At 45.8% G+C, this 25,220-nt stretch overlaps 1 protein-coding gene across 5 annotated transcripts in view; it reads left to right on the plus strand.

The window, feature by feature from the left end:
• Positions 1–409: 409 nt before the first annotated feature.
• Positions 410–25,220, plus strand: part of DCAF4 (DDB1 and CUL4 associated factor 4) — a 31,717-nt gene continuing 6,906 nt past the window's right edge. Inside the window, exons 1-9 of one of the 5 annotated variants that reach the window (XM_040477596.1) lie at positions 410–542; positions 7,834–7,959; positions 13,244–13,340; positions 15,499–15,602; positions 16,028–16,185; positions 16,871–16,953; positions 18,166–18,268; positions 20,793–20,936; positions 21,895–21,944. In XM_040477596.1, coding sequence (XP_040333530.1) covers positions 13,252–13,340; positions 15,499–15,602; positions 16,028–16,185; positions 16,871–16,953; positions 18,166–18,268; positions 20,793–20,936; positions 21,895–21,944 — 731 coding nt within the window. In that variant the 5' untranslated portion in view covers positions 410–542; positions 7,834–7,959; positions 13,244–13,251. Of the gene's footprint in view, positions 543–747; positions 785–7,833; positions 7,960–11,774; positions 11,794–13,243; positions 13,341–15,498; positions 15,603–16,027; positions 16,186–16,870; positions 16,954–18,165; positions 18,269–20,792; positions 20,937–21,894; positions 21,945–25,220 lie in introns of those variants that run through there. The other 4 variants (XM_040477599.1, XM_040477595.1, XM_040477597.1 and 1 more) reach the window with 4 other exon arrangements.

Raw genomic sequence — 25,220 nt, forward strand, 5'->3', positions numbered from 1 at the left:
CACCGCCCGTTCCTTTTTCTCCCTCATCTAAGAGGCTCCTTTCCCCTTCCCTCAACAAAACCTTTCCTCCTCCCCAAGTCTCAGCTTTGAAGGTAGTAGTCCCGAGCGGCGAGAGGATTTCTCCGGGCTGGACCCATCAGCTTCGGGGAGACAAGGTACCCGTGGCTGGGTTAGGTACCCACCTATTCCGAGGATGCCGCCTCGGAACTTCCGGGGTCAGAACTCACCCTCCTACCCTGCCCGGCCCCGCCCCAAACGCGTCCGGCCCCGCCCCAGACTCGCCGGCAGACACGCGGCCTCTACGCCAGGCCTGGGCGAAGCCGAAACCCCAATCTCCGCCCCCTCCAAGATCCACCCTATTGGCGTAGACAGTCAGAAGCCACGTCCAATAAGAAGGAAGGGGCGGCCGCCTAGTCCTATCCGCTGCGACAACACAAAAACGGACGCCACTAAGTGGCGGACGCTATACCTGGGTCTTTCCGGGTCCTTCCACGCTTAGCCCGTACTGGTGCCGGTCCTGGGCCCGAGAGAGATCCTAAGAAGTAAGTGTCTGCCGACGAGCGTGACCTTTGGCGTCGGTCCGGGGGCCGCTGCTGCTCCCCTCACAGAGCTCGGGATGGGATGGGCCGCGGGGGAAGGCCGGAGAAAGGGGCGGGGAGCAGCCGAGCACGTGGAACGCCGGCCCGACCGAGGCGTGGGTGGGTGGGTGGGTAGGGGGGGGCTGGGCCGGCGAACTACCGTGCGCGGGCTTCGTGGGCGGGCACAGCTGGGCTCGTCTCGTCTGGTAGGTTCTTCTGCTCTGAACACCGGGTGGGGAGGGGGCCGCGAGTGTCGCCTCTCTGCGTCGGTCGCGAAGGAGCGTTTTTTTTTTTAAGCGCTGTTGCTGAAGGTGGCGCCCGACACCTGCCACTAGGTTGGACCGCGGACCCTTGGTGGCGGTTTTCCTGAAAGTTGAGGTTGTGTGCATGCTGAGCGCTTACGGAGTGCTAGGCACTGTGCCGGCTATTTTCCAAGCCTTAAGTAAGTTTCCACCCCCACCAGCCCAGTGAGGTGGGCAGGACTACCTTTGTCAGACGCAGTAAGAGGCCTAGTGCGGTTTCGCTCGCCCAGGCTGACTACTGAACTAGTGAATGGTGGAGCCCCGGGTTGAACCCAAGCTTTCCGAGCTAACCTCCTCACCGAGTTGTGTGTTAGCGGGAGAGCCACCTTTTCCTGTTCTCAGAGTCCTGGAAGCCTCATCGCACCCCGCCCCCCGTTGACGTCAGTGATACCCCTTTTCCCCCAGGTGGGCGTGGGGTAGTCTACACCCCTTGTCCTGTGAACCAAACAGCAAGCAGGAAAGAAAACCGGGACAACTTCCTGGGGGAAACAAAATTCCAAAACCCCAAAGTCTGGCTTTAAATAACAATGGAAATTAGAGTTGGAGTGGTGTTCTGTGGGTGACCAAGCCCAGGGGCCTGACCAGCGGGGGTGGGATTCCTTTTCCACCATTCAGTGTGTCCTGCTGGGTCAGATACTTAGCCTAAGCCTCAGTTTCCTCATTGGTAAAATAGTTAAAAAAAAAAAAAAACTCAAGGTGGGTTTGGCAAGCTCCTAGTAGAGGCCATTTTGTATTCTGCTTTGCAAACCGTTCAGCATTAGCATTTTCCACATTACAATCCAGAGTCTCTATAACCTTAATTACCCTGTTAGAGTTTTAGGATGTTTCTCACTTTTAAATATTGTACTGATGCGTAGTAAATCTTTGTTTTTGAGATATAATTCACATACCATAAAATCTGCCATTTTAAAGGGTACAGCTGGGTGGGTTTTGTAGTATATTTAGAAGGTCGTGCGACTATCCCCATGATCTTATTGCAGAACATTTTCATCACCCCAGAAAGAAACCTTGGCCCCATGCAGCCCAGGCGCCTCAAAGGGGCCTTGTTGGGCTCCAGGCCGAATGCTGAGGCCCAGCTGCCAGGGCCTCCCAACCTTGAGGTCTCCGGTGGGGGAGATGGAGCCTGTGCCCCATGCTGAATTTTAGCCCTGGGCTGGAGCAAGGAGAATCATGCCTGCTCCCAGTGTGCAGGAAGAGTAGAGGCCCGGGGCAGCCCCACAATCCCACATGGTGTGGAGTTGATCCCACATGGTATGGAGGCGAGCAGGAGCTGTCTTGGGGGAGGGGGAGTGCCGGTTATCAGGAAAACTGGGATATTCCAGCCATAGGCCTTTTGGAGAGCTGTGCCAAATCTTGGCCGCTCCTTTGGAGAGAACTGCCTGACTATGAGGCAAAGCCGACCTCCGGGTGAGATCCTCCATCAGGCCTCTACAGAGACCCTAGATTTTGAAGCAGGGCCCAAAAAACTCAGGAACTTGCCCAACTTCTGGATTATCCACAAGTGGAGATTCAGACTTGGAGCCAAAGGAGGTGAACCTTTGAAAGCTTATGCAGCCAAGGCAAAAATGAAATGAGATGACTTTACAGCAACTGTTAACAGCAAGGAATGGGGAAGCTAAGCGGAATTAGAAAGGACAAGTCCGCAAAACCACCTGTTGGGTGTGTTGTTTCACAGGCAGAACCCAATTACAGACAGCTAGAGTGGGTGCTATCCAAACAGCTTTCATCTGGAGAAACCTATTGGCAGTTCTGAAAAGCAAAAAGTCAAGGATACCAAGACTGTATTTCAGTTCTATCACTACTGAATTCTATTTCACCTCAAAGCATTACAGATATACACTGCTGCCTACCAAAATACGGCAAAGGTTAATGAGGAAGATTTATAGGTTTTTCAGAAGTTCTAGGTATCCACCAGATTATCCACCTCATTTAGATAATGCGAGAACATAACCCAACGATCCATCTCAGCCAGTACCTCAGGAAACTAAGAGGGCAGCTTTGGTTCCCTGTGAGGCCAACTGCTCCATCCCTGGGAATCCCAAGGGAGCTTGGCAAATCAAAAGCACACCTCCTGACTAGGTTTGCCAACACTGTTTCGGAACTAACTGGGATAAACTCATGGCAAGAGAAGCCGGTAATAAGAGACAAGGGTTTGGAAAAGAGGGAGAATTTTATTTCCGTGCCGGCAACCAGAGGAGGTGGCAGGCTCCAGCCTTAACTGATGTCCCAGCCTGCAAGATGGACACCTGTAGTTTTATAGGGAGAGGTTCTGGAGGGTGTGTGCAAAAGAGCAGACAGGATGTGATCACAGTGGGTGGGTATGTGTAAAGCAAGTGATCATGGCCCCGGGAGGGAATGTTTGGGATGTGGTCTTCGGCATTCTGTTGCTGTCAGGACTTTGCTGGCCTGGCGGTTGCAATGTTCTGGTCACTGCAAAACATCTTCATCAGTGCCTCAAGAAAGTATAGTAAGAAAGAAAAACAGTAGGTTTCAGAGCATGAGTTAGGTGGTCCTGTCTATTTCTGGTTTTATGTGTTGGGGTTTATAGTGCTCGCTGACAGCAGATTAAGAGTTCGTTTTCAGAGATTGCTGTCAGCTAAGTGTATTTGGAAGGGGACAGGTATCTACCTGTTGACTAAGAGAGGATCAACAAGCAGATGATTTGAAATGTTACAGAAGAAGAAAATTAATTTTCTTACACTTTTTTCCATGTTTATCTTAAAATGACTCAGAATCTAGGATTACAATAGTACCCCTTGTCTGGGGGGACCCATTCCAACACCCCCAGTGGATGCCTGAGACCATGGATGGTACTGAAACCTGTATATACTATGTTTTTCCTATACATACATACCTGTGATAAAGTTTAGTTCCTAAATTAGGCATAGTAAGAGGTGAACAACAACTAATGATAAAGTGAACAATTACAACAGTGTACTGTGATAAAAGTTAATGTGAACATGGTCTGTCTGAAAATTTCTTATTTTACGGTATTCATCCTTTTTGTGATGATGTGATGATAAAATGCCTGCGAGATGAATCAACATGTAGGCGTTGTGACACAATAGGCTGTTACTGATCTCCTGAAGATCTAACCAGAGGAAGAGCCTCTGCTTCTGGATCTGATGGAGGATAACCAAAGCTGGGGAAAGTGAAACCGTGGGCCTGGGGATCTGCTGTACTGAACTGTAAAACTTTATACTGGCCTGCCATGTTAAACCTCAGAATGAAACACTGCGGGAAATAGGGGGGAAAATTAAGTTTGTGCTGACCTAAAATGGAGGTTTTAAAAAATATTACATACCCCCAGTCATTTTAACCTCTTACCTTGTGATAATGAGTGGGTTTTTTTGTATCATTACCTTCCTCTTTTTTTTTTAAAGATTATGGATTTCAAAGTGTTTCATATTGCACTGTTCCTAGTCAAGAGTGCTATAGTAAGTAGATAACAGAAACCAAAAGATCTACCAACTCCAGTTAGCTTCTTTTAGGTCGACTCCAGAAAAGGATCCTATCTAGTTGTTCTGATTAAAAAATTCTATCTCATGAAACATTAAGTAAAAAGACCAAGTTTTTTTTTTTTTAACTTACTGAAACATGAAGTCTCATTATTCACTCTGTATATTTACCTTCCAATAGGTGTGTAACCAAACAGAATAAAGGAAATATGACACTAGTGTATCCGTGTTTTACAAATGCACAGGCATAAATTTGAATTTAAATGAAAGTCACATTCAACCTGATTCTGGTTTTAAAACAAACAAAACTGCTGTCATAATAAAGTATTATATATGATACCATAGCTTTTGTTACCAAAGCTAATAATTTGGTGGAATGTTGCCTATGGAAACATAAACAGGTACACATGGAACATCATAAATCATTTAAAATTCTTGTTTTTGTTTTTTAATGTTTATTTTGAGAGAGAGCGCTCAGAAGGGGGGGTAGAGAAAAAGAATCCCAAGCAGACTCCACACCAGCAGTGCAGAGCCCAACTGGGGGCTCAATCTCATAACCGTGAGGTCATGACCTGAGCTGAAATCAAGAGTCAGTCACTTAACCAACTGAGCCACCAAGACACCCATCATTTAAAATTCTATAAAAATTTACTAAGTCAGCACCTAGATAAAGGGTGTAACAGTGACTCTTATTCCTAAAAATATAAAACAACGTAATCAAAGTCTTTATCAACTAACCTGGGATGACTGAGAAAAGCAATTACTCATAACAGAAAAATAGACTCCTCAAGAAGCTTCTTTTATAAAGAACCTTGTGAGGGAGGAAATCTTTGTACCAGTGAGTCACTCCCCATTCTCTGCCTTCTCTTCCCCTACTCCAGGCCCCCTGGAAACCACCTCTTCCTTCCCCTCTCTCCTCCCTTCTCTTTGTATCTGGATTTGCCTATTCTGGAGATTTCCTATACATTGATTCATGCAATATGTGGCCTTTTCTGTCCAGCTTCTTTCACTTAATGTTTTCGAGGTTCATCCATATTGTGGCAGGCATCCATACCTCACTCTTTTCATGGTTGAGCTCTGTCCTGTGGATGTGGTGTATTTTGTTTATCTGTTCATCAGTTGAATGAGATTTGGGTTGTTTCTACTTTGGGACTGCTGTGAATGTTACCGAATACTGCTGTGAATGTTACCGTCCAAATTTTTGCATAGATACAGGTTTTCATTTCTGCTGGGTTTTGCTGAGTCATGTGGTAACGGTTGAAACTTTTGACAAACTCCCAGACTATTTTTCCAAAGTGGCTGCAGCATTTTGCTTTCCAGCAGCAATGTTTGAGGTTTCTCCACATCCTCACCAATACTTGTAGTTACCTGTTGTGTTTTTTTTTTATTGTAGCCATCCTGATAAGCATGAAGTGCTATCTTACTGTGGTTTTGATTTGCATCTACTTAGTGACTAATGATGTTGAACATCTTTTCATGTTCTAAGTGGCCATTTGTATGTCTAATTTTTTTGCTCATTATTTCATTGGGTTATTTTTCCTCTTTAAAGTTGTTTATATATTCTGGATAGCTAGATCCTTATCAAATATATGATTTAAAAATAATTTTCTTCCATTTTGTGAGTTGTCTTATTACTTTTGGGGGGGTTCACTTAATAGTGCCCTTTGCACTAAAGTTTTTGATTTTGATGAAGTCCAATTTATTTTTTTCTTATGCTTCAGGTGTTGTCTCTAGGAAACCATTATTCCATGATCATGATGATTTATACCTTTATTTTCTTCAGAGTTTTATAGTTTTAAATATTGAATCCATTAGAGTTAATTTTTATGTATGATGTGAAATAGAGATCCAAATTCATTCTTTTGCAGGTGAATATCCAGTAGTCATAGCAGTTGAAAAGATTATTCTTTCCCTCATTGAATAGTCTTGGCACCTTTTTCAAAAATCAGTTGGGGGTTGCATGGCTGGATTAGTCAGTAGAGTATGAGACTCTTAGTAATCTCAGGGTCTTCCAATCCATGACATGGATGTTTTTCCATTTATTTAGATCCTCTTTAATTTCTTTGAGTGTTTTATAGCTTCAATGTACAAGTTATACACTTAACCTTATTATATGTATTTCTAAGTATTCTTTTTGATATTATTGTAAATGAAATTGTTTTCTTTAATTTCAATTTTCAGATTTTTTTTTTCTAGTATGGGATTACAACTACTTTTTTTTTTAATATCTTGTATCTTGCAAACTTGCTTAACTCATTTTTCACCCCTAAGAGTTTTTTTGTGTAGTCTTTAGGATTTTTTTTTTTTTTTTACATAAGATCATGTCATCTGCAAATAGAAATAGTTGTACTTCTTTTCCTGCTTGGATGCCTTTTATTTCTTTTTCTTGCCGAATTGCCCCTAACTAGAACTTCCAGTACATTGCTGAATAGAAATGGTGAGAATGGACATCCTTGTCTTGTTCCTTATCTTCGGGGAAAATTCGCACTATTTTCACCACGAAGTATGATGTTAGCTTTGGGTGTTTGTTTTAAGTAGGCTCCACACCCATGTGGGGCTTGAACTCACAACCCTGAGATCAAGAATCCCGTGCCCTAATGACTGAGCCAGCCAGGCACCCCAGCTTTGGGTATTTTGTGGATGCCCTATATCAAGTTGAAGTTATAACGTTTCTATTCCTAGTTTTTAATCATGAGAGGCATTCTGTATCTATTGAGATAATCACATGGAGTTTTCCCCTCCATTTATTCTGTTAATATGCTGTATTACATGATTGATTTTCCTATGTTGGATCAAACTTATATTCCTGGGATAAATCCTGCTTGCTCATCATGTATAATCCTTTTTATATGCTTCTGGATTTGATTTGCTAGCATTTTGTTGAGGATTTGTGTGTCTGTGTCATAAGGTATATTCATATCATAATTTTGGTAAGTATTGCCCAATCACTTTCCAAAATTAAATCATGTTTCTTTGAAATTAACGTTCTAACAGAATAATGGTCTCTTAGAAATTATTTTTCTTGGGGCGCCTGGGTGGCTCAGCTGGTTAAGCATCCAACTTCGGCTCAGGCCATGATCTCACAGTTCATGAGTTCGAGCCCTGCAGTCGGGCTCTGCTGACAGCTCAGAGCCTGAAGCCTGCTTCAGATTCTGTGTCTCCCTCTCTCTCTCTGCTCCTCTCCCTGGCTCGGGCTCTGTCTCTTTCTCAAAAACAAATAAAACATTTAAAAAAATTTTTAAAAGGGGGCACCTGAGTGGCTCGGTCAGTTAGGTATCTGACTTCAGCTCAAGTCATGATCTCACGGTCCATGGATTCAAGCCCCACATCGGGCTTTCTGTTGTCAGTGCAGAGCCTGGAGCCTGGTTCAGATTCTGTGTCTCCCTCTCTTCTCTGCTCTTCCCCTGCCCTCTCTCTCTCTCAAAAATAGATGTTTAAAAAAATAATAATATTTAATATTAATATTTTAAAAAGAAATTATTTTTCTTCTTCAAGTACTTATAAGATTCTCTGAAGGGCAGAGCCAAGCCCAGCCTTCCACAACACATCTTGCTTAATGCCTGTCTGGCAAATTAGCTGCAAAGAAGCTGGGATTCAGCATTTTCATCTAGCAAATTGTTGGTGAGCACTTCTATCAAGAATAGTTTTTCAGGACACTTGGGTGGCTCAGTCATACAGGCATCCGACTCTTGATTTCGGCTCAGGTCATGATCTCACAGTAGGTTCAAGCTCCACACGGGGTTCTGTGCTGACAACATGAGCCTGCTTGGGATTTTCTCTCTCCTCTCTCTGCCCCTCCCCTGCTCATGCTCAGTCTCACAAAACAAAACAACCAGCCTTAAAAAAAAAAAAAAAAGTTTCTCTACTTCAGCTCTATTTGGAGCTGGGTTAATTCATTGTAGGGGACTATCCTGTGTATTGTAAGATGGTTAACAGCATCTCTGACTTCTTCTCACTAACTGGCAATGTCATCCACCTCCATCACTGCCCCTTCCCCCAAGTTGTGACAAACAAAACTGTCTCCAGACATTGCCAAAAGTCCCCTGGTGAATAAAATTGTCCTCCGTTAAGAAACACTGATCTAAAAACTGATAAATGTGAATTTTCTATTACTATCCAATAAAATTATCTCTAATTTTGAATTCAGATCTTCACTATATATTTTGCTTTGGATCTACCTTTGTCTCAGTCTGTGTCCTCACATGTTGATGACTCTCAAATCTGTATCTTTAGCCTTGTTTCCTCTCTGGATTCCCAGACGCTTTTTACAGCTGCCTGCCTCTGTTCTGCAGGCATCTTGAATTTGGTGTGTACAAAACGAGTCTCATTGTCTTCTCTCCCGCAAACTGCTCTTCTTCCTTTATTCTTGGTCTCCCAGGTCAGGATCCTACCAGTTAGTCACTTACTGGTTCCTCACTCCTCTGTCTCCACCTGTCACATGAAATTCACCTGAGTCTGTCTAAATTCAAGATCCTCTGTTCCAAGTGTCACTTCCATAGCCGGTGAGTTCATCTCATCTGGTTTGCTGCAGCAGTCCTTAACTTCCAGCTTATTCTCTGTGCTGCCTGTATAGTGCCCTTTCCAACATGGATGTCTAATCATAGCAGAGGCCTCATGGGCTGGCCCTGCCTGACTTTCCAGCCTCATCCCTCAACCACTTGTACTTTAGGCTCTGGCCATAGCAAACTGCTTGCTGCAGGCCCCTCACCCCCTTGCCTGACACTCCAACCACAACTCAGACTGTCTCTCCCCTCTAGCCCTTCCACTCAGAGCAATGACTCTCTTCTTTTTTGCTACACCTGGAGAGACCTGAGTCTTCACTTATGAGGCACTGCGGGAACCGGTTCATACATCTACGTCCCTAGTGATCAACTAGTGTCTTGAGAATGGAAACCACAGTTTATTTCTCTCTGCCTGCTCCCCAGGGCTCAGTGGGTTCTCTGTAAATCTGTGTTGAATAGCAAATGAAAGTGCCTAGAGCAGAAAGGGGCTACCTGGGATTTTAAAGTAGCTGCAGGGTTGTTTTGGTGTTTGTTTAGTTCAGTGAACATTTACTGAGAACCAACTAGGTCATGGGTGCTAGGAACAGAGGAAGGAACAAGGCAGGATCTTTGCTTAGAAAATTCACATCACATTTAACATGAGATGGGAGTACAAAGTTTGGTACAGAGTGATAAGGACAAGTGTAATGCATAAAGTGGATGCTGAGAGTGAACTAGATCTGTATTCGGGAAGACTCTCCCCACCCCTGAAATAGGCTTCTTAAAAGTACAAAAAGATCCCTTTTCACCATACTCTAATCCTTTCTGTGTTTAGTCTACTTCTATTTGTTGTGACTTTTTAAAATGACTTTGGCTTGGGGCCCCTGGGTGACTCAGTCAGTTAAGCATCCAACTCTTGATTTCAGCTCAGGTCATCATCTCACAGTTTGTGAGATCGAGCCCAGCGTTGGGTGCCATGCTGACAGTGTGGAGCCTGCTTGGGATTCTCACTCTTTCTCTCTCTCTCTCTCTGCCTTTCCCTCCCCCCCCCCCCCACCCAAAATAAATAAATGAACTTGAAAAAAATAAAATGACTTTGGCTTGATGTTGCTTATCAGATTGGTTGATGTTGTCAGCCTCTCATTCTGTTGCAGAACCTGAACCTGTGTTTGTGTGAGGTGATGGTGTAGAAATATTCCAAAATCAGCACTCACTAGTTATTATTTACCGTGTCCTCGTCATTTTGTGCCCTTCTTTTGAGAATAAGGTTGCAGGTAGGCCATGCTCCTACCTCCTGATCTGAAGCCTTTGACTTAACCATTACTGTGTTCTTCACTGGAGTCATGCATTATTTTATAATTAAAGCAAACTGGGGTCATATGTATAGAATGTGCAGTCTACAGAAATTTTTATCCTTTTATGTCAGTATGGCATCTTTTTCTTCTCTTTTTTTTTTTAAATGTTTATTTTTGAGAGAGAAAGAAGAGAGAGTGTGAGCAGGGGAAGGGCAGAGAGAGGGAGACAGAATCTGAAGCAGCTCCAGACTCTGAGCTGTCAGCAAGAGCCCAACTTGGGACTCAAACTCATGAACCGCGAGCGAGATCATGACCTGAGCCAAAGTTGAATGCTTAACCAACTGAACCACCCAGGCGCCCCTCTTCTCATCAATTTTCTTAACACTAGTCCTACCTATTTCCCTTTGTCTGCACAGTGCCTCTTAGCTTGTAACTTAACTAGTTAGTAAATACAACTTTATTCTTAAGTGAAGATTAGGAAAATTGATCCTTAGGGAGACCCATATGTGTGGTGTCCAGGAGCCATGAAAATGGGTTGCTTAGGAAGATGAATAAAGTTGTTACACTGTTGAACAGAGGTGAAGGCGGCGGTAGTGGTATTATTTACAGAGAAGGGAAAAAGGGATAGGTAAAAGCAGAGGGGGAGCTAGGGAGAGGTGGTGGTGGAAGAAGTGGATGCTCAGGAGGGATGTTAGGGCTTGGAGATGAATCTGTGTTGGCAGGTGAGATGATAGAAGTATGAAAAGAAGAGGATCTAGGACAGAACAGTAGAAAACACACTTATGAGGAAACCAGAAAAGGCTGAATTTGACAAGAGGAAAACGAAGAGAAAGATATTCCAGAAGCCAAAGAAAGAGTGAAGCTTTATGGCATCACATGTGGTAGGAATGGACTAAAAAGAGACCACTGGCTTTGGCAAGTAGGACCTCACGGGAGCGTTTCGGCAGAAAGGTGAGGGAGGCGGCCTGACTGTAGTGGGCTGAGGATTGACTGGGAAACCAACAGGTGGGATGTGTGCACATAGACCACGTGCTCAGAATACTCCTCTTCCTTTTGGGTCGGAGACGGAGCACATACAAATGAAAAACCTGGCCGTGTTCGTAAGCCGAGAGAAGGATGGGAAATTGATGGAACATGTGTGGGAATGGGTGGCTGCAGTCTGAGGAATGTGAGCATCAGCCAGGTGGCGTGGGTTTGCCAGGAAGAGGCCCAGGGACGCCTGTTTCTCCAAGACCAGAGAGAAAACCGTTAGAAGTATGAAAGGCAGATGTTTGTGGAAGGAAGGGAGAGAGAGAAGTTGGGGTGTTCCTTCCTGGCCACATCTCTCGTCTCTGTGAGGCAGGGACCTATGCTAGCAAGTAGGGGCCGGAAGAAAGTGGGAAGAGTGTGAGGACAGTGGCAACACCCTGCGTTGTCGAGAGTGACTCCAACTAGGTTAATTCATACTGTCCCAGCAGAAGATGACAATTTAAGACATTTAAGACAAAATAAGACATTTATGATGACTCCACATCCGCAGGGCTACAGACTTTGCTTCACTAGTGCTCCATTCTGACACAGGACTGGAGAGCGTCTGGTGAAAGTAATCTGGGTTATGGGATGACCCGGTGGGGGAGGCAGACTGACTGTCTGAAGCAAGCAAACTGAGGACTTTGTTATAGAATTCGCAAAATGTTTGCGTAAGTACTAGACCAGAAGTCCAGACTTTTGGTGCTCTGATGCTAATAAGCATTCCCCACTCAGAAGTGTAAGTTGGAAGATAGAGGCAAATAGATTTCTAGCCTATTCTTTGGCTGCATTCAGCCCTCGAAATGTTTTTCTAATTTTGTTATGTCATTTGAATATGGTTTGAAAGTATATTCAGTAAAAAAAAAAAGTATTCGGCAAGATGTCATCATTGTCTCCCATGGGTTGGAGGTGGGGGGAGTCACCAGGTGTTGGAAAAGCATGAAACTCAGAGCAGCTGGTCCATGTACCACAGTTTGATCTTTTTAAGACCTCTTACTGTGATTCCCAGTGTTGAAACTTGTGATTCAAGTGCTGGTTTCAGGCTATATAAGATTTGAAAAAGTCACTTGAAATATGGCAATACATGTCATTAAGAAGTGTTTTTATTTCATTTTTATTTTTAAAAGTGCATGTGCACACCTGTGCCCTTAATAGCTAGCATACTTCAGGAAGTTAAAACCTTTATACAGCATGTTGAGAAGTCCCACACACTAGCTCTCCTTTAGTTATTTCACAGTTTTCCCTGCTCAGTGCTGGAATTGTGTAGGAGAAAGTGTTCACTGTCAACTGTTCTCTATGAATAGGGATGTGTGTGGATTGAAAGAAAAATTATATGCCCTGGTGTTATCTGGTAAAGAAAAGAAAGAAGAATAACCTAAGAATTTCCATGCCAGCCTCAACTGCCATCTAAAGTAATTGTGAGAATCTGTCATCAGCTCACACAGTGACCCAGGGAACCAGAGGTTGGCAGATTGGCAGGCCAGGTGTTAACTGTGAGGTAGGAGAACTGTAGCCAAAGAAGTGGCTTCAGGAGCATGGGATTTTACCGGTATCTCCTATAAAGGAGGCAGCCTTTATAGGCGAGGCTTGGTGTGTTGGCTCTGGTGAGAAACCATTTTGAGCCATCCTTTTGCCTAGCTCTGAGCATGAAGGAACCATCAAGAAGCAAAAAGGCACCTCGGGTGGTCAATTAAGTGTCAACTCTTGAGATCAGCTCAGGTCATGATGCAGAGCCTGCTTGGGATTCTCTCTCCCTCTCTGTCTGCACCTCCCCTCCTTGCTCACATGCACTCTCTCTCTTAAAACTAAACATTAAAAAAAAAAAAAGGCAAACAGGGGCGCCCGGGTGGCTCAGTTGATTTAAGTGTCTGACTGTGGCTCATGTCATGATCTCACAGTTCGTGACTTCAGGCCCTGCGTCGGGCTCTGTGCTGACAGCTCCGAGCCTGAAGCCTGTTTCAGATTCTGTATCTCCCTCTCTCTGCCCCTCCCCTGCTCTCTCTCTTGTCTCTCTTTCTCAAAAATAAATAAAACATTAAAAAAATATTTTTGTTTAAAACAAACAGAAAAGTGCATACACACACATATTTGTGTGTAAACTTTCTTTTTTTTCTCTTTTAGGAGCAGAAATGCATAAAAACAACAGGCAGAATAGAAGACGTGTGCGAAGGGGCCACCAGCAGAACCCTTGGTTCAGACAACACGGTTCTGACGAGAGGCAAGTGCTGCTGCCCAGTGCCACCCAGCACGTGCAGCCTGTCCGTGCACGGGAGTCACAGGGTTCTCATCAAAAGGCAGGGTCTGAGCCGGGGCCCACGTTCCCAGTGCCACTGCTGCAGGTCAGCCTGCCCACCACCGATTGAGTAGTTAGGAGATATGGCTGGACTCTTTTCTTCTGAGAGTGACCATGACCTCTGTACAGAGTATTAGCCAGAGGCTTAGAAGGAGACCTCAACAGATAGAACTTGAGAGCTGTTTTTCTGTTTTGCAGCCTTTTTTTCTCTCTCTCTCTCTCCCTTTTTTTCTAGCCAATGAAAATAGCTTTCCGGAGACCTAATTTCATTTAGCCTAAGTCCTTAGAAAGGCTAAATATATAATATTGTATATAATAAACACAAAAAGGTGTAAAGAATAATACAATGAACATCATGTACCCGCTACCTAGTTTAGAAAGTAAAACTTAGTCTGTACTCAAAGTCCCCAGCATAAAACATGTTCCATTCTCAACTTATTTTTCTTATGGCCAGAAGTCCTGTTGGCCTTGAGCTGTGGGGAGTCTTATCCTGCTGTAGGTGGGCATATTGTTCTGGGACTGGACTGTGTTTCTTTCGTGCAGAAATCTTTCCACAGCCCCCTCCTCACCAGAGAAAGCCTGCATGCCAATTTCAAAATTCTGCCGTACTTCAGACCTCCTTCTAACCTGGACGGGTGTCTTAACTACAGGGTCAGAAGATGCCAGATACCAAGAAGCTTCTCTAGAACAGATTAACCTAAACAGTAATAAAAACCACCAAAGTGTTGTGGAAAGAACAAGGGCTTTGGAATCAGAAGGTCTAGGTTTGACACTCTGCTTTTTCCTATGTGAATTTGGGCAGGTTACTTCACTCTGAGTCACCCTTGTACAAGAGAGCTAGTACAAGGTTTGCAATACTGTTATGTAAAGTCTCTGATGGGCTTCCTGCCTCTGAGCAGGCCCTTCATATATGGTGGGCCTCATTAGGTGCAGGATAAAATCGGTGACTCTGAGCCAGAGTCCCAGACTTGACCCATGTTGCGGAAAGATCAGGATGGTGCCCAGTGTTTGTATGTTTTGTAAGGAGAGCTATGGATATTTTGGGGGCCCCGGGCCTTCGCACAAGAGTCCAATGTGCAGCGAGATGTGATCTGTGCAAAAAGAGCACTACTCTTCCTGGCAGGTACTGTGGAAACACGCCAGGCAGCCACCTTTTGGGCTCTGTACAGACAGAATGGAACAGCATTCCTTGGACTAGAAATGTGGACGTTTGTCATGATGCTTAATCCTTCTCTTGCTGCTGATCACTCTTGCTCTTGATGCTTAATCCTTCTCTTGCGGCAGCCAGATGAGCTGCCTCAGAAAGGTCCGGGCCATAAAAAGGGAGAGTAAATGATTTTCTCTGAAATGGCATAGTTAGAATTCACAGACAGAAGAGAAGGTTCTTTCATTCCTTCAGCCTAGTGATTCAGTTTGTATTCCTTTGAGGGATAGGCAGGAAGTTCTTGATTTTAAAGTGGATTTTGTCAGGATTCTAAAATTAGGTGTTTTGCTATATCGTTACATCCTTCAGCCTGTAATTGCCACAGAAGCTGCTTGTAGTTTTGCAAATCAGGTGTTTAAACCATGGCTCTATCCCAGTATTAACTGAGCAAATCACCTCTGTGCCCTGAACCCCGGTTTCTCCATCTGTAAGCTTGTGTAGCCAGGTAAAATTTAAACCCTTTGTACTGCTGAATCCAATAAAGAATGAAATGCACCTGGCCCTGTAACTGCTGTTGAGCTGACAGATGAGCCCAGCTGGTAACATTCTCATTGGCAAAGATTTCTGTTCCCCTTTTCATTGGGAAATTTTGAAAAGATCTCACAAAATGCTCACATGTGGAGACAAGGAAAGGGAATTACTGTGACCCGTGTCCTGTTAAGGATGAGGAACCAAAACCTTGCCCTGACTTCTGTATATTTGTAGTAGGTAACACTGCTTTCCAGGAAAAGAGAGGTCAGAGCTCCCCAGGTAATCAGAAGAATCAGAGGGTTGAAATGAAGGCCATGGAACTGCCTTGACTGACCCCAGCAGGATCCCACAGTCAGAGAATGGGACTCAAGCTCCTCACTGCAAGTTACTGTGACTGTGTGTCAACAGGTGTAACACAGCGGCACAGCAAAGCCCACAGGATTCTGGCCGTGCTGATGATGACGAGGCCCCATCGACCTCATCTGGCACAGCTGGGAGTTCTTCCGCGCCAGGTGAGGCGTCTGCTGGATGGTAGACCTCCTGTGTCCCTGCCTGTAGAAAAGATGAAACCTCACCCTGCCTCATCATCTGGTTCTAACTGTTTTGGCTGCCCTTCTTAGCCATGTGTGTCTGCACTTGCATGTGGGTGAACTCCATGTGTGTCAACGACGCCTGTTCCCGGCTTGGAGGAAATTCTGGAGCAAATTAAAACACTGACTAAACATCCTGACTGTGTCAGGAATGGGGATTCAGAGGCAAACGGCTCCGCCAGTGCAGGACCGAAATGGGCGTCGGATGGGGAGTGACAATGTTAGCCCACCTCCCGCCCCTCAGAAAACACAGGCATCTGTAAGGGGTGGTGTGGACAGATCACTGGGTTCCTTCATAGGTGGGTCAGTGCAGTGTTTAAGTGGATTTCATTTCTTTTTGACTAAAGATCTGCCAGGGTATTACTTTGACCCGGAAAAGAAGCGCTACTTCCGCTTGCTCCCCGGACATAACAATTGCAACCCCCTCACAAAGGAGAGCATCCGGCACAAGGAGATGGAAAGCAAAAGGCTGCAGCTGCTGGAGGAAGAAGACAAGCAGAAAAAGGTGGGCTCCACACTCGTGATGGCCACATCCATCCACTGCTGATAGGAGGTGCCGAGCAGATGCCTCTGTAACACTTAGCATGGTGCACTTGAGGGAATGTGACATCAACCTTCCACCATAGTAATCTGATGAAGTGAGTAAGAAGGCAAGAAATCTCCCACCCCCCTTTTCTTATCGGCAAAGTTTCATCAGTGATTCTCACATCTTGTCCTTTCTCAGAAGAATCTTGGGAAGTGGCATGAAATGGTTTCAGTAATTGTATATTTTAAATAGAAAACCGAGGGATGTGGTTTGGATATGAGGATTTCCTGCATCCCTTGTGGGGATTACATCCCAGCACATTTCAGTGGTTTATGGGGGCCCCGGGGTCACTAGTAGTCGAACAGAAAGCAGACCTGAGTGACCAGTGCCATTCTTGTGTTCACTAGTGGGGTGGCTTCATCTCCCCAGGCATAAATTGATGGGGAGTCTGGACGTGGGCACCAAACCAAATTCCTAGCTCACACGTTCTTTCTTGTGATGGACTTTTCCTCTTGCCAAGAAGAGGAGACCATTAGAACTTTATGCATATAGTTTCTGCCAACTTAGTACGCTTGCTTTTTCATTACATCCTGTGGAACTGAAAACATTCTCTATTATCCCATAACATAAAACTTCATTACTCTTCTCTTCTCTTTTAATTTAGAAAATAGCCAGGATGGGCTTTAATGCATCTTCATTGCTCCAAAAGAACAAGCTGGGTTTTCTCAATGCCACCAGTTATTGCCGGTAAGACAATGCCTCGTTGTTGTTTTCTTCATGAATATTCTTTTCCTATTTCTTATTTCCATGGTCCAAGAAGTCAGTCAGGATGGAGTACATAACCACTCTGTAAGGAGTCTTCACAGTTGGGAGAGGGGGGCTCAGCTCACAGCCTGCCTTCTGCTGCTAAAACCAGCCCCGAGTGAAGCATTCTCTCTGTAGAGCAAGGGAAGTGGCTCATGTAGGAAGCCAAAGAGAGAGGGGATCTAGGCAGAGAAACTGAGCAGAAATTTCTCAAGATGTTTCCTCTGTGTTACTTGAAATCATTTTTAGTGTAATAGGAGGCCCTATAGCTTCATTCCCATGCGATATCTGCTCCCTTCTCCTCTTCCAGCAAGTTGTCACCCAAAATAGAGCATTAAACAGATGTATGTGTTCTAAACTTTATATACTTGTAATGTCTGATATAATTCTAACTAAAACCCTGTGAGCTAGGTTGATATTTCCCCCAGTTTCCAGAAGAGACTGAGGCTTAGAGTTGATTGACAGGCTCAAGGTAAAGCTAGAAAGGGTGGAATTATCTGACTCCCAACATCTGAGCTCCTAACCCCTACATTCTGCTGTCTCCCTTCTGTGCACGGAACTCATGTTATGAAGAAACAACTTGAGTTTGAGTGCCTTATAGCACTTACCGTGGAACAAGGCCCCCTTCAGGGAAGGCCAGCCATGCAGGAGGTATCCGCCAGGTCAGGTCGGGTATGCCTCTGAGAATTTCCCTCCTGAGAGGGAAAGGAATTAAAGGTCTAGGTAGAAATACCTCTGTTCACCCTAAAACATGCTTTGTTCTTAGTGGGGTTGCGGCCATGATGTGGAGAGAGAAGGGGGTCCATACCTGGTTCTTGCTAGCTGGGTGCTCTTTGGCCTGCTGTTTCTTGCATTTTTCAGGCAAATTCTTTTTGTCTCAAGAAAGAGTTGTACGAGATGATCCAAAGACAGATTGGTCTAGTTCATCTCTCTTTGACCCTATGAATGGGCCACCCATTTCTTGGCCTTAGTTTTCCTAAGAGTTCTACAATTGAGGTGATTTAGGACCCTACTCAACTCCATTGCTGAGAATTACTTCGGAGGAGAAGTGGGAGGTGGTCTCCAGGGTGTGGGCCAGGGCAGAGGCTCTGAGTCTGCTTCACGGGTGTCTCGTTACGACATCCATGCCCTCCCCGTCCCTCTTTCCCTCTGCAGTTTAGCTCATGAGCTGCGAGTGAGCTGCATGCAGAGGAAAAAGGTCCAGATTCAGAGCTCGGATCCCTCCGCTTTGGCAAGCGACCGATTTAACCTCATACTGGTGAGTGGGAGGGAGCGCCCTGCGGGTGCCAGAGGTATAGCTGCTGTCCCCGGACACTGCATGGCTTAACATTGGCTTTCATTGGGGCTAGCCGTGCGGAAGCCAGTGCCACAAAAGCAAGTGGTGTCCTCTTGGTTTTATGGTACTAACCAGTGCCTACTGGCTACCTGCTGGCAGCCGCTGAGCTGGCAGGGCAGGCTGTGCCGACCATCGTCACCCCCACTACAGCTCTTGTCATCTAATCTGAGAGCCTCAGCCCACCCCACATTGAGAACTGTCACAATGTAATTTTCCCTTTGGTGTGTTGTCTGCAAATTGAAAAGGTACACAGTGGACCGGGGGCTTCTAATCCTTTCTATACTGGGCATAATCTGGTGGTCAGACCTGAAGCACCAGTATCCTTTAGTAGCGACTATGTGTTATTCCCTTGCTTGCTGGCTCTGACCTCAGTGGCAGGGTCCTATAGGGTCTGTGCTCCTGGGCCTGCATGTCCAGCACAGCTCTGTCATGTCCTTTACAGGGAGCAGAGCATCTTCTCTGCTTTAGGTTAGACCTGGGCTGGAAGCCAAGGTTAAGGCCAGAGATTGCTGGAACCTAGGGTTCAGGGAAATGTTGGCAGAGGACCGAGAGTCCACTGCAAACAGAAGGCAATACACCACTGAGTTAGACCAGAAGCTTGAGACCACAGGAGATCATGGCCTGTCCTGTAAGCCCTGTCCTTCCTGGAGGCCAGGAGAAAGCTGAGAATGCGAGAAGGACACAAAATGAAAAACCTCAGCCTGGTGGTCTGCTGAAAGGACTGGAATCTGAAGCGACAGTGCTCACCCTTGAGGTCTTGCCCCAGGAGACCTCAACAGGAGAGCCCTTCTGCAAGGGGTATTCCAGGACTTGTGTTCTCTCCTGGCTTTACTCTCCCGTGTGTTTGGGGGCACAGTTTGACCTGAATCGCTGGAAAACTTTCTTGCAGTACTTTCCCCTCAGGAGCTCCTTCCCTGGGGTTCTTCCATAAAATTGGGTGGTGATGCCTATGCTGTTGAGTATGGCCTGAGCCCCTGGTCCTCCTACTTCATCTCACACAAGGCTGGCACTAGTGCCCAGATCTTCCCAGTCACCCAGGGTTAGACGTGACTGGCTGGCTGTGTGACCAGAGTACTGGGAAGGGAGCTTTGCCACCCAGAGATCAGCTTTTCAGATCTGATTCCAGTCTCTGTCATGATTCTTCAGGAAACTGTGCTTTCCAAGTAAATTTGCAAAGTGAATACAGTTTCACCAACATCCAAACCCATGTATGTGTGTATGTTGTATTTATAAGTATACATAAAACACTTAAATATGTAGGGTTTTGCTTTGAAATAATTATTAACTACATTAAAAATTTTTTTTAATTTAATGTTTATTTTTGATAGAGAGGGAGACAGAGAGTAAGCAGGGGGAGGGGCAGAGAGAGAGGGAGACACAGAATCAGAAGCAGGCTCCAGGCTCCGAGCTGTCAGCCCAGAGCCCAACGCAGGGCTCAAACTCACAAACCGCGAGATCATGACCTGAGCCAAAGTCAGACGCTTAACCGACTGAGCCACCCAGGTGCTCCTAAAAATTTTTTTTTAATGTTTACTTATTTTTGAGAGAGAGAGAGTACAAGCAGGGGAGTGGCAAAGAGAGAGGGAGACACAGAATCTGAAGCAATCTCTAGGCTCTGAGTTGTTGGTACAGAGCCCGATGCGGGGCTCGAACCCACAAACTGTGAGATCATGAACTGAGCTAAAGTTGGACGCTTAACCAACTGAGCCACCCAAGCCTGGCCCCTTTAATTTTTTTTAACATTTATTTGTTTTTGAGAGAGCAACGGAGTGCAAGGCGGGGAGGAGCAGAGAGAGAGAGACACAGAATCCAAAGCAGGCTCCAGGCCCCGAGCTGTCAGCACAGAGCCCAACGTGGGGCTCAAGCTCAGAACTGTGGGATCATGACCTGAGCCAAAGTTGTACACTTAACCGACCGAGCCACCTGGGCGCCCCGTAGTATTTTCTATTGTAATTTTTTCCTACAATGCAGTGGGTTTTTGTTTTTTGTTTTTTGTATCTCATTGAGGGGAAAAGTGCCCATGTAATGGGAATCCAGTTTTGTTTCCTCCTTTTACCCCTTCACAGTTATAACTAGCATTTTCCACATCGTTGTATGGCTTTCATGATGGCTGCGTGTCACCATGTGGCTCTTTCGGATGGATGTAGGGACTTTGCCAAACCAGTTCTGAGTGGAGTCACTGTGCCGATCTCATGCCTCTTGACAGTTCCCCCTCATCGCCTTCACCCCCACTCCTGGACTGCGAGATCAGATGCCTGTTAGCTTTGCCCAGTGACAGCTGGACTGAGTAGGTGCAAGTCAGGTTACCTCCATGCTCCCTCGTGGGTGGGAGCACTCACCAAGTGAAAATGCTCAGAGCATGGGATCTAAGACAGATGGCAGGTGGTCTTAGGCAGCTCACCTGGCTCAGCCTGGGAGGTCACCTATGGTCTCCTTTCCCCTCCAGGCCGATACCAACAGTGACCGGCTCTTCACGGTGAATGATGTCAAAGTCGGAGGCTCCAAGTATGGCATCATCAGCCTGCGTGGTCTGAAGACCCCCTCGCTCAAGGTGCATATGCACGAAAACCTCTACTTCACCAACCGGAAGGTACGTTGCCTTTCCCATTAGCCTCGCGACCCCCTTTGCCTTGGATGCAGGGGGCCTGCAGTAGTTGGCCCCATTTAGAGTAGAGGAGAGAACCTTGGGTACCTCATTTTACCAAGAGAAAATGGAGTTTTAGATCTTGATAACCTATAAGGGAAGAAAAGGGCCTCAGGAGTTTCTTCTCTTAGAAGAGAAATAACTGTCAATAGTTGGGAGAAGGCATGAAACCTCTTTAGGCTTGAGAGGCTTCTTTAACTGCTTATACAGACCTTCCCTCCAGAGGATCGAGGTGACCTGAAGGAGCCTGTGCCAGGCACCGAGTTCCTGGGCAGTGGGCTGTTGTTATCTTTGTGGATAGTCCTCCAGTGCATCAGTCACTCAGCCAGTCTGTGGCCTACCCAGAAGTTACATAAATAAAAAGAGGTTACATAAATAGAATATACATAAAGATGAGGTTACAGAAATATAATACAGCACAGCTTGCCGTCTAGGGAGCAACCTTTAAATTGCACTTGGGTGATGGCTGCATGTGTAAAGAGCTGTGTGACATTCTATTCATTTGGGACATGAGCCACAAGATGGATACAGGTTGAAAATGGTTTCTGAATGAAACGAAATACAGTATGCCTTTCAGAGTTGGGTTTTGTCCCCTTCTGTTGCCGAGAACCCGTCCCCAAACCAGAAAGTTACTAGATGTCTCACTGTGAGGTCCATGCTGACGACAAAGGACCAAAGCCTGGGGGTTACTTCCTCCCTGTTCCTCTCAAGGCGCTACATGGTGGAGCAGGGAACTTCCCTGTTCTGACGCTTGTTCCAGCATCTTTAAAAGGAGTGAGACCTGAAGAAAGAAGCCCCATGTCTGTATCCCTACTAGTTATTCTATAGGCAGGCATTGTCTATTTCTCTCCATGAGTTGGCAGTCAAACCAGTCTTTCTGTCTTGCTGTGTGTTTCCTCACCAGGTGAACTCTGTGTGCTGGGCCTCGCTGAATCACTTGGATTCCCACATTCTGTATCTTTTGGCAGACGAAGAGGTTTGGTGGGCAGGCCAGGCCCTGATGAGGAGCTGAGTGTCTGTGGGGTTTGTGAGGTGGTCCTAGGGGCCAGAGGTCTGCACCATTTTGTGTGCACATCTCACCCTTTAGGAAGGAGCATTGCAGCTAGGTAGAGAACAAAGATTCCCATGGAGCACAGAGAAGTAGTCGAGGTCCCAGGGTGACATTGATGTCACTATGTGCCATCACTGTTAAGATCTGTAAAAGAACTGGGGCGCCTGAGTGGCTCAGTCAGTTGAGCGTCTGACTTCGGCTCAGGTCATGATCTCGTGGTTCGTGAGTTCGAGCCCCACATCAGGCTCTGTGCTGACAGCTCGGAACCTGGAGCCTGCTTCAGATTCTGTGTCTCCCTCTCTCTCTGCCCCTCCCCTGTTCAAACTCTGTCTCTCTCTCCTTCAAAAATAAATAAACATTAAAAAGAAAAAAAGATCTGTAAAAGAATAGTAAAGCCTTAGGCAGAAACCCCACATCCTCCTGAGGAGAAGGAGGAGGAACTCAGAGCTGCAGTGGTTTGAGGGTGGGCTGGACCCCTTGCGGGGGGAAGGCTGAGGGCGTACATCAGTAAAAGGGATTCCTTTGGCATTGGACATGAGTGTGTGGGCTCTGTGCCTGGGGTCCCTGCCAGACACGGCCTTCTTTAGAGCCCTCTTCTTGTAGCCTCTTCCCTCTCAGAGAGCGATCAGGGTTCTTCTACTAGGAGCACTGGAGCGTAGTTTCAGGCTAGCTAGACCCTTCCCCTGGAGTCCCTGAGGGCTCTTGATGCACAAGACACCTGTCTGTCTCGTGCTTCTGAGAGTAATATTGTTTGAGCCAGAGCCACACATTCATATGTCTTGTCCTTGGTTCATTTCCATAATAAATGAGTTCTTGAAACTATGTGACCACTCATTGTACCTAACACCTATTTCATGAGTTGTCACGAGGCTAATATTAGTTAATGTCTATGAATGCACTTAGCACAGTGCTTGTCACATCATGGGTCCTCAACAAATAATGGTTTCAAAAAATTGGAACCTGTTGGGGTTTTTTAATTTGTTCTATGGCACTCTGTCTCTCTTTTTTTATTTTTATTTATTTTGAGAGAGAGAGAGAGAGAGTGTGAGTGGGGAAGGGACAGAGAGAAAGAGAATCCCAAGTAGGCTCTGTGCTGTTAGTGCAGAGCCACACGCAGGGCTCAAACTCACAAACCGTGAGATCATGACCTGAGCTGAAATCAAGAGTGAGATGCTTAACTGACCGAGCCACCTAGGCACCCCCACGGCACTCTGTTTTTAAAACATTTTCTTTTATTTTAAAACACTCTATTTTAAAAACACAGATTCAGGTTATACATTTTATATAAGACACACAAAATTGTGTGTGTTCTGTAAATTGAAAATTCTATGTGGCTTTCATTTGGTGCGATTCTGTGGAAGGATAAGGCTACCTGTTACTGTGATGTTACAAGAGGACAGAAGAGGCCAAGTCTTAAAGGAGAGAAAACAACCTTGCTCTCATTTCTGATCTTAAAACAGGATAACATTTTCCCATGTTTCTCTCCTTAGGCTAAGGAGAGGATAAAAATCCATATAATTGGTTTTAAAGATACGGTCTGTGGTAGCTTCATCAGCTACTTGCCCTCTGGTGATCATTTCAGGTAGTCTTCAGGCTTCTGTGCACCCGCTGCTTCTGCTGAGGGTCCTGGAACTCATTTAGACCTGTCCTCTGCATTTTCCCCCCAAAGAACGGTGGGAGGTTCGATCGAAGTTGTACTTAACTGGGCTTTTCAATAACCTGTGGCCTATTAAAGGGTTAAATCTAATACTGACCCCGTTAGTATCCTATAGGGTTTAAGGGTAACCTGGGTCTTAGTCCTAGTAACTGAAAGTGCATCTGGGTAGGGACTCCCTCCCCACATCCTCACCCTCCAAACCCAGAAGGAAAAGAGGTTTCTTTAGGAAGGGCTAAAGAACCCTGGGCTGCCCAGCTCCAGTGTTATTATTTATGGCTTCAGCACTCTCCATACTGCTGTATTTAACATGAGGCTTACCACCCAAGGCAGTGTGATGTGTACACATCACACATTCAGACGATCAGTAATGTTGCTTGATTGCTTTGCAGGTATTTACATTTTTCACTGAGGTATGTGTTCATTCCTCCAAAATCTGTTGAGTTTATATGCAATCCCTGTGCAAGGTGCTAGAAATGGCAGCGCAGCAGGTGCTCAGTCTGTATAGTGAGTCCGTGGGGCAATTGGATGCAAGCGGGAGAAAGGGATTAGGGTGGCCTTCCTGGAGGTGATCCCATACAGAAAGGAGGGGACAGAGCTCACAGCAGAAGGAAGAAGCAGAAGGGAGCTTGCACATTGCATAGCAGTAAGTGGTCTGATGTCTGAAGTCTCTGGCAAGGTGGGGCCCTGGCTGCTGGAATGTTCTAGAAGATTGTGGCCATGGAGGTATTTCTTACAAAGTAGTGTGGGCAAGAGACTGGCAATGGTGAGACCTCAGGCAGAGAGCTGCTGCAAGACCGAGGGCAGGGGAGAGGGTGGGATGGATGAGCAGGAGTGGAGGAGAGGCATGCGTCCAAGAGGCTTAGGATCTAGGCCAGGGAATGGAGGTGGAAGAGAAGGTCTGAGGAGGGAACTCCGAGAGGGCGGTTGTGGAGGCCACAAAGGAGCGTGTGGTTGGAAAGTGTCGTGTGGCCACAGGCAAGACTGGAAAGTGTTGATGGGAGTGAGAAACAGTTCACTGGAGACCTTGGGGAGAACACCTGATTGGAAGAGGAGTGTCAGACCTGGGTTTCAGTGAGCTGAAGAGTGACAGGAGGGCAAGGAGGTAGAGAAACACAGACTCCTGTTGAGAGAATTCTGCCTGTGAAGGGAGAGGAGCCAGAGCAGTCAGAAGACAGATGGCCCGGTAGACATGCGGAGGCAGTTCAAAGGAAAGGAAACCCAAATGGCTGTGATCTGATGGATCAGCACATCCAGTTGTAGCCCAGGAAACTCAAGTTAAAATGAGATGTCACTTTATACCCGTTCAGACGAGCAACAGTTTTAAAAGTCTGATAGTGCCCAGTTCGGCAGATGGGGGAAACTGCTGGTGTAAGTAAATTGATAAGACCCTTTAAGTTGCAACCCCTTGTGACCCCACAGTTCCGCACTGGGTTTAAACACTAGAGCCTGTTTGCAAACTGCAAGTCGTGACCTCTGCCGTTCGTGAGCAGCACTTTTTTTTTTTTTTTTTTTTAATGAAACA

This window comes from Herpailurus yagouaroundi, unplaced genomic scaffold (assembly GCF_014898765.1).
Source record: "Herpailurus yagouaroundi ecotype Mexico unplaced genomic scaffold, PumYag 141, whole genome shotgun sequence".
NCBI lineage: Eukaryota > Metazoa > Chordata > Mammalia > Carnivora > Felidae > Herpailurus > Herpailurus yagouaroundi.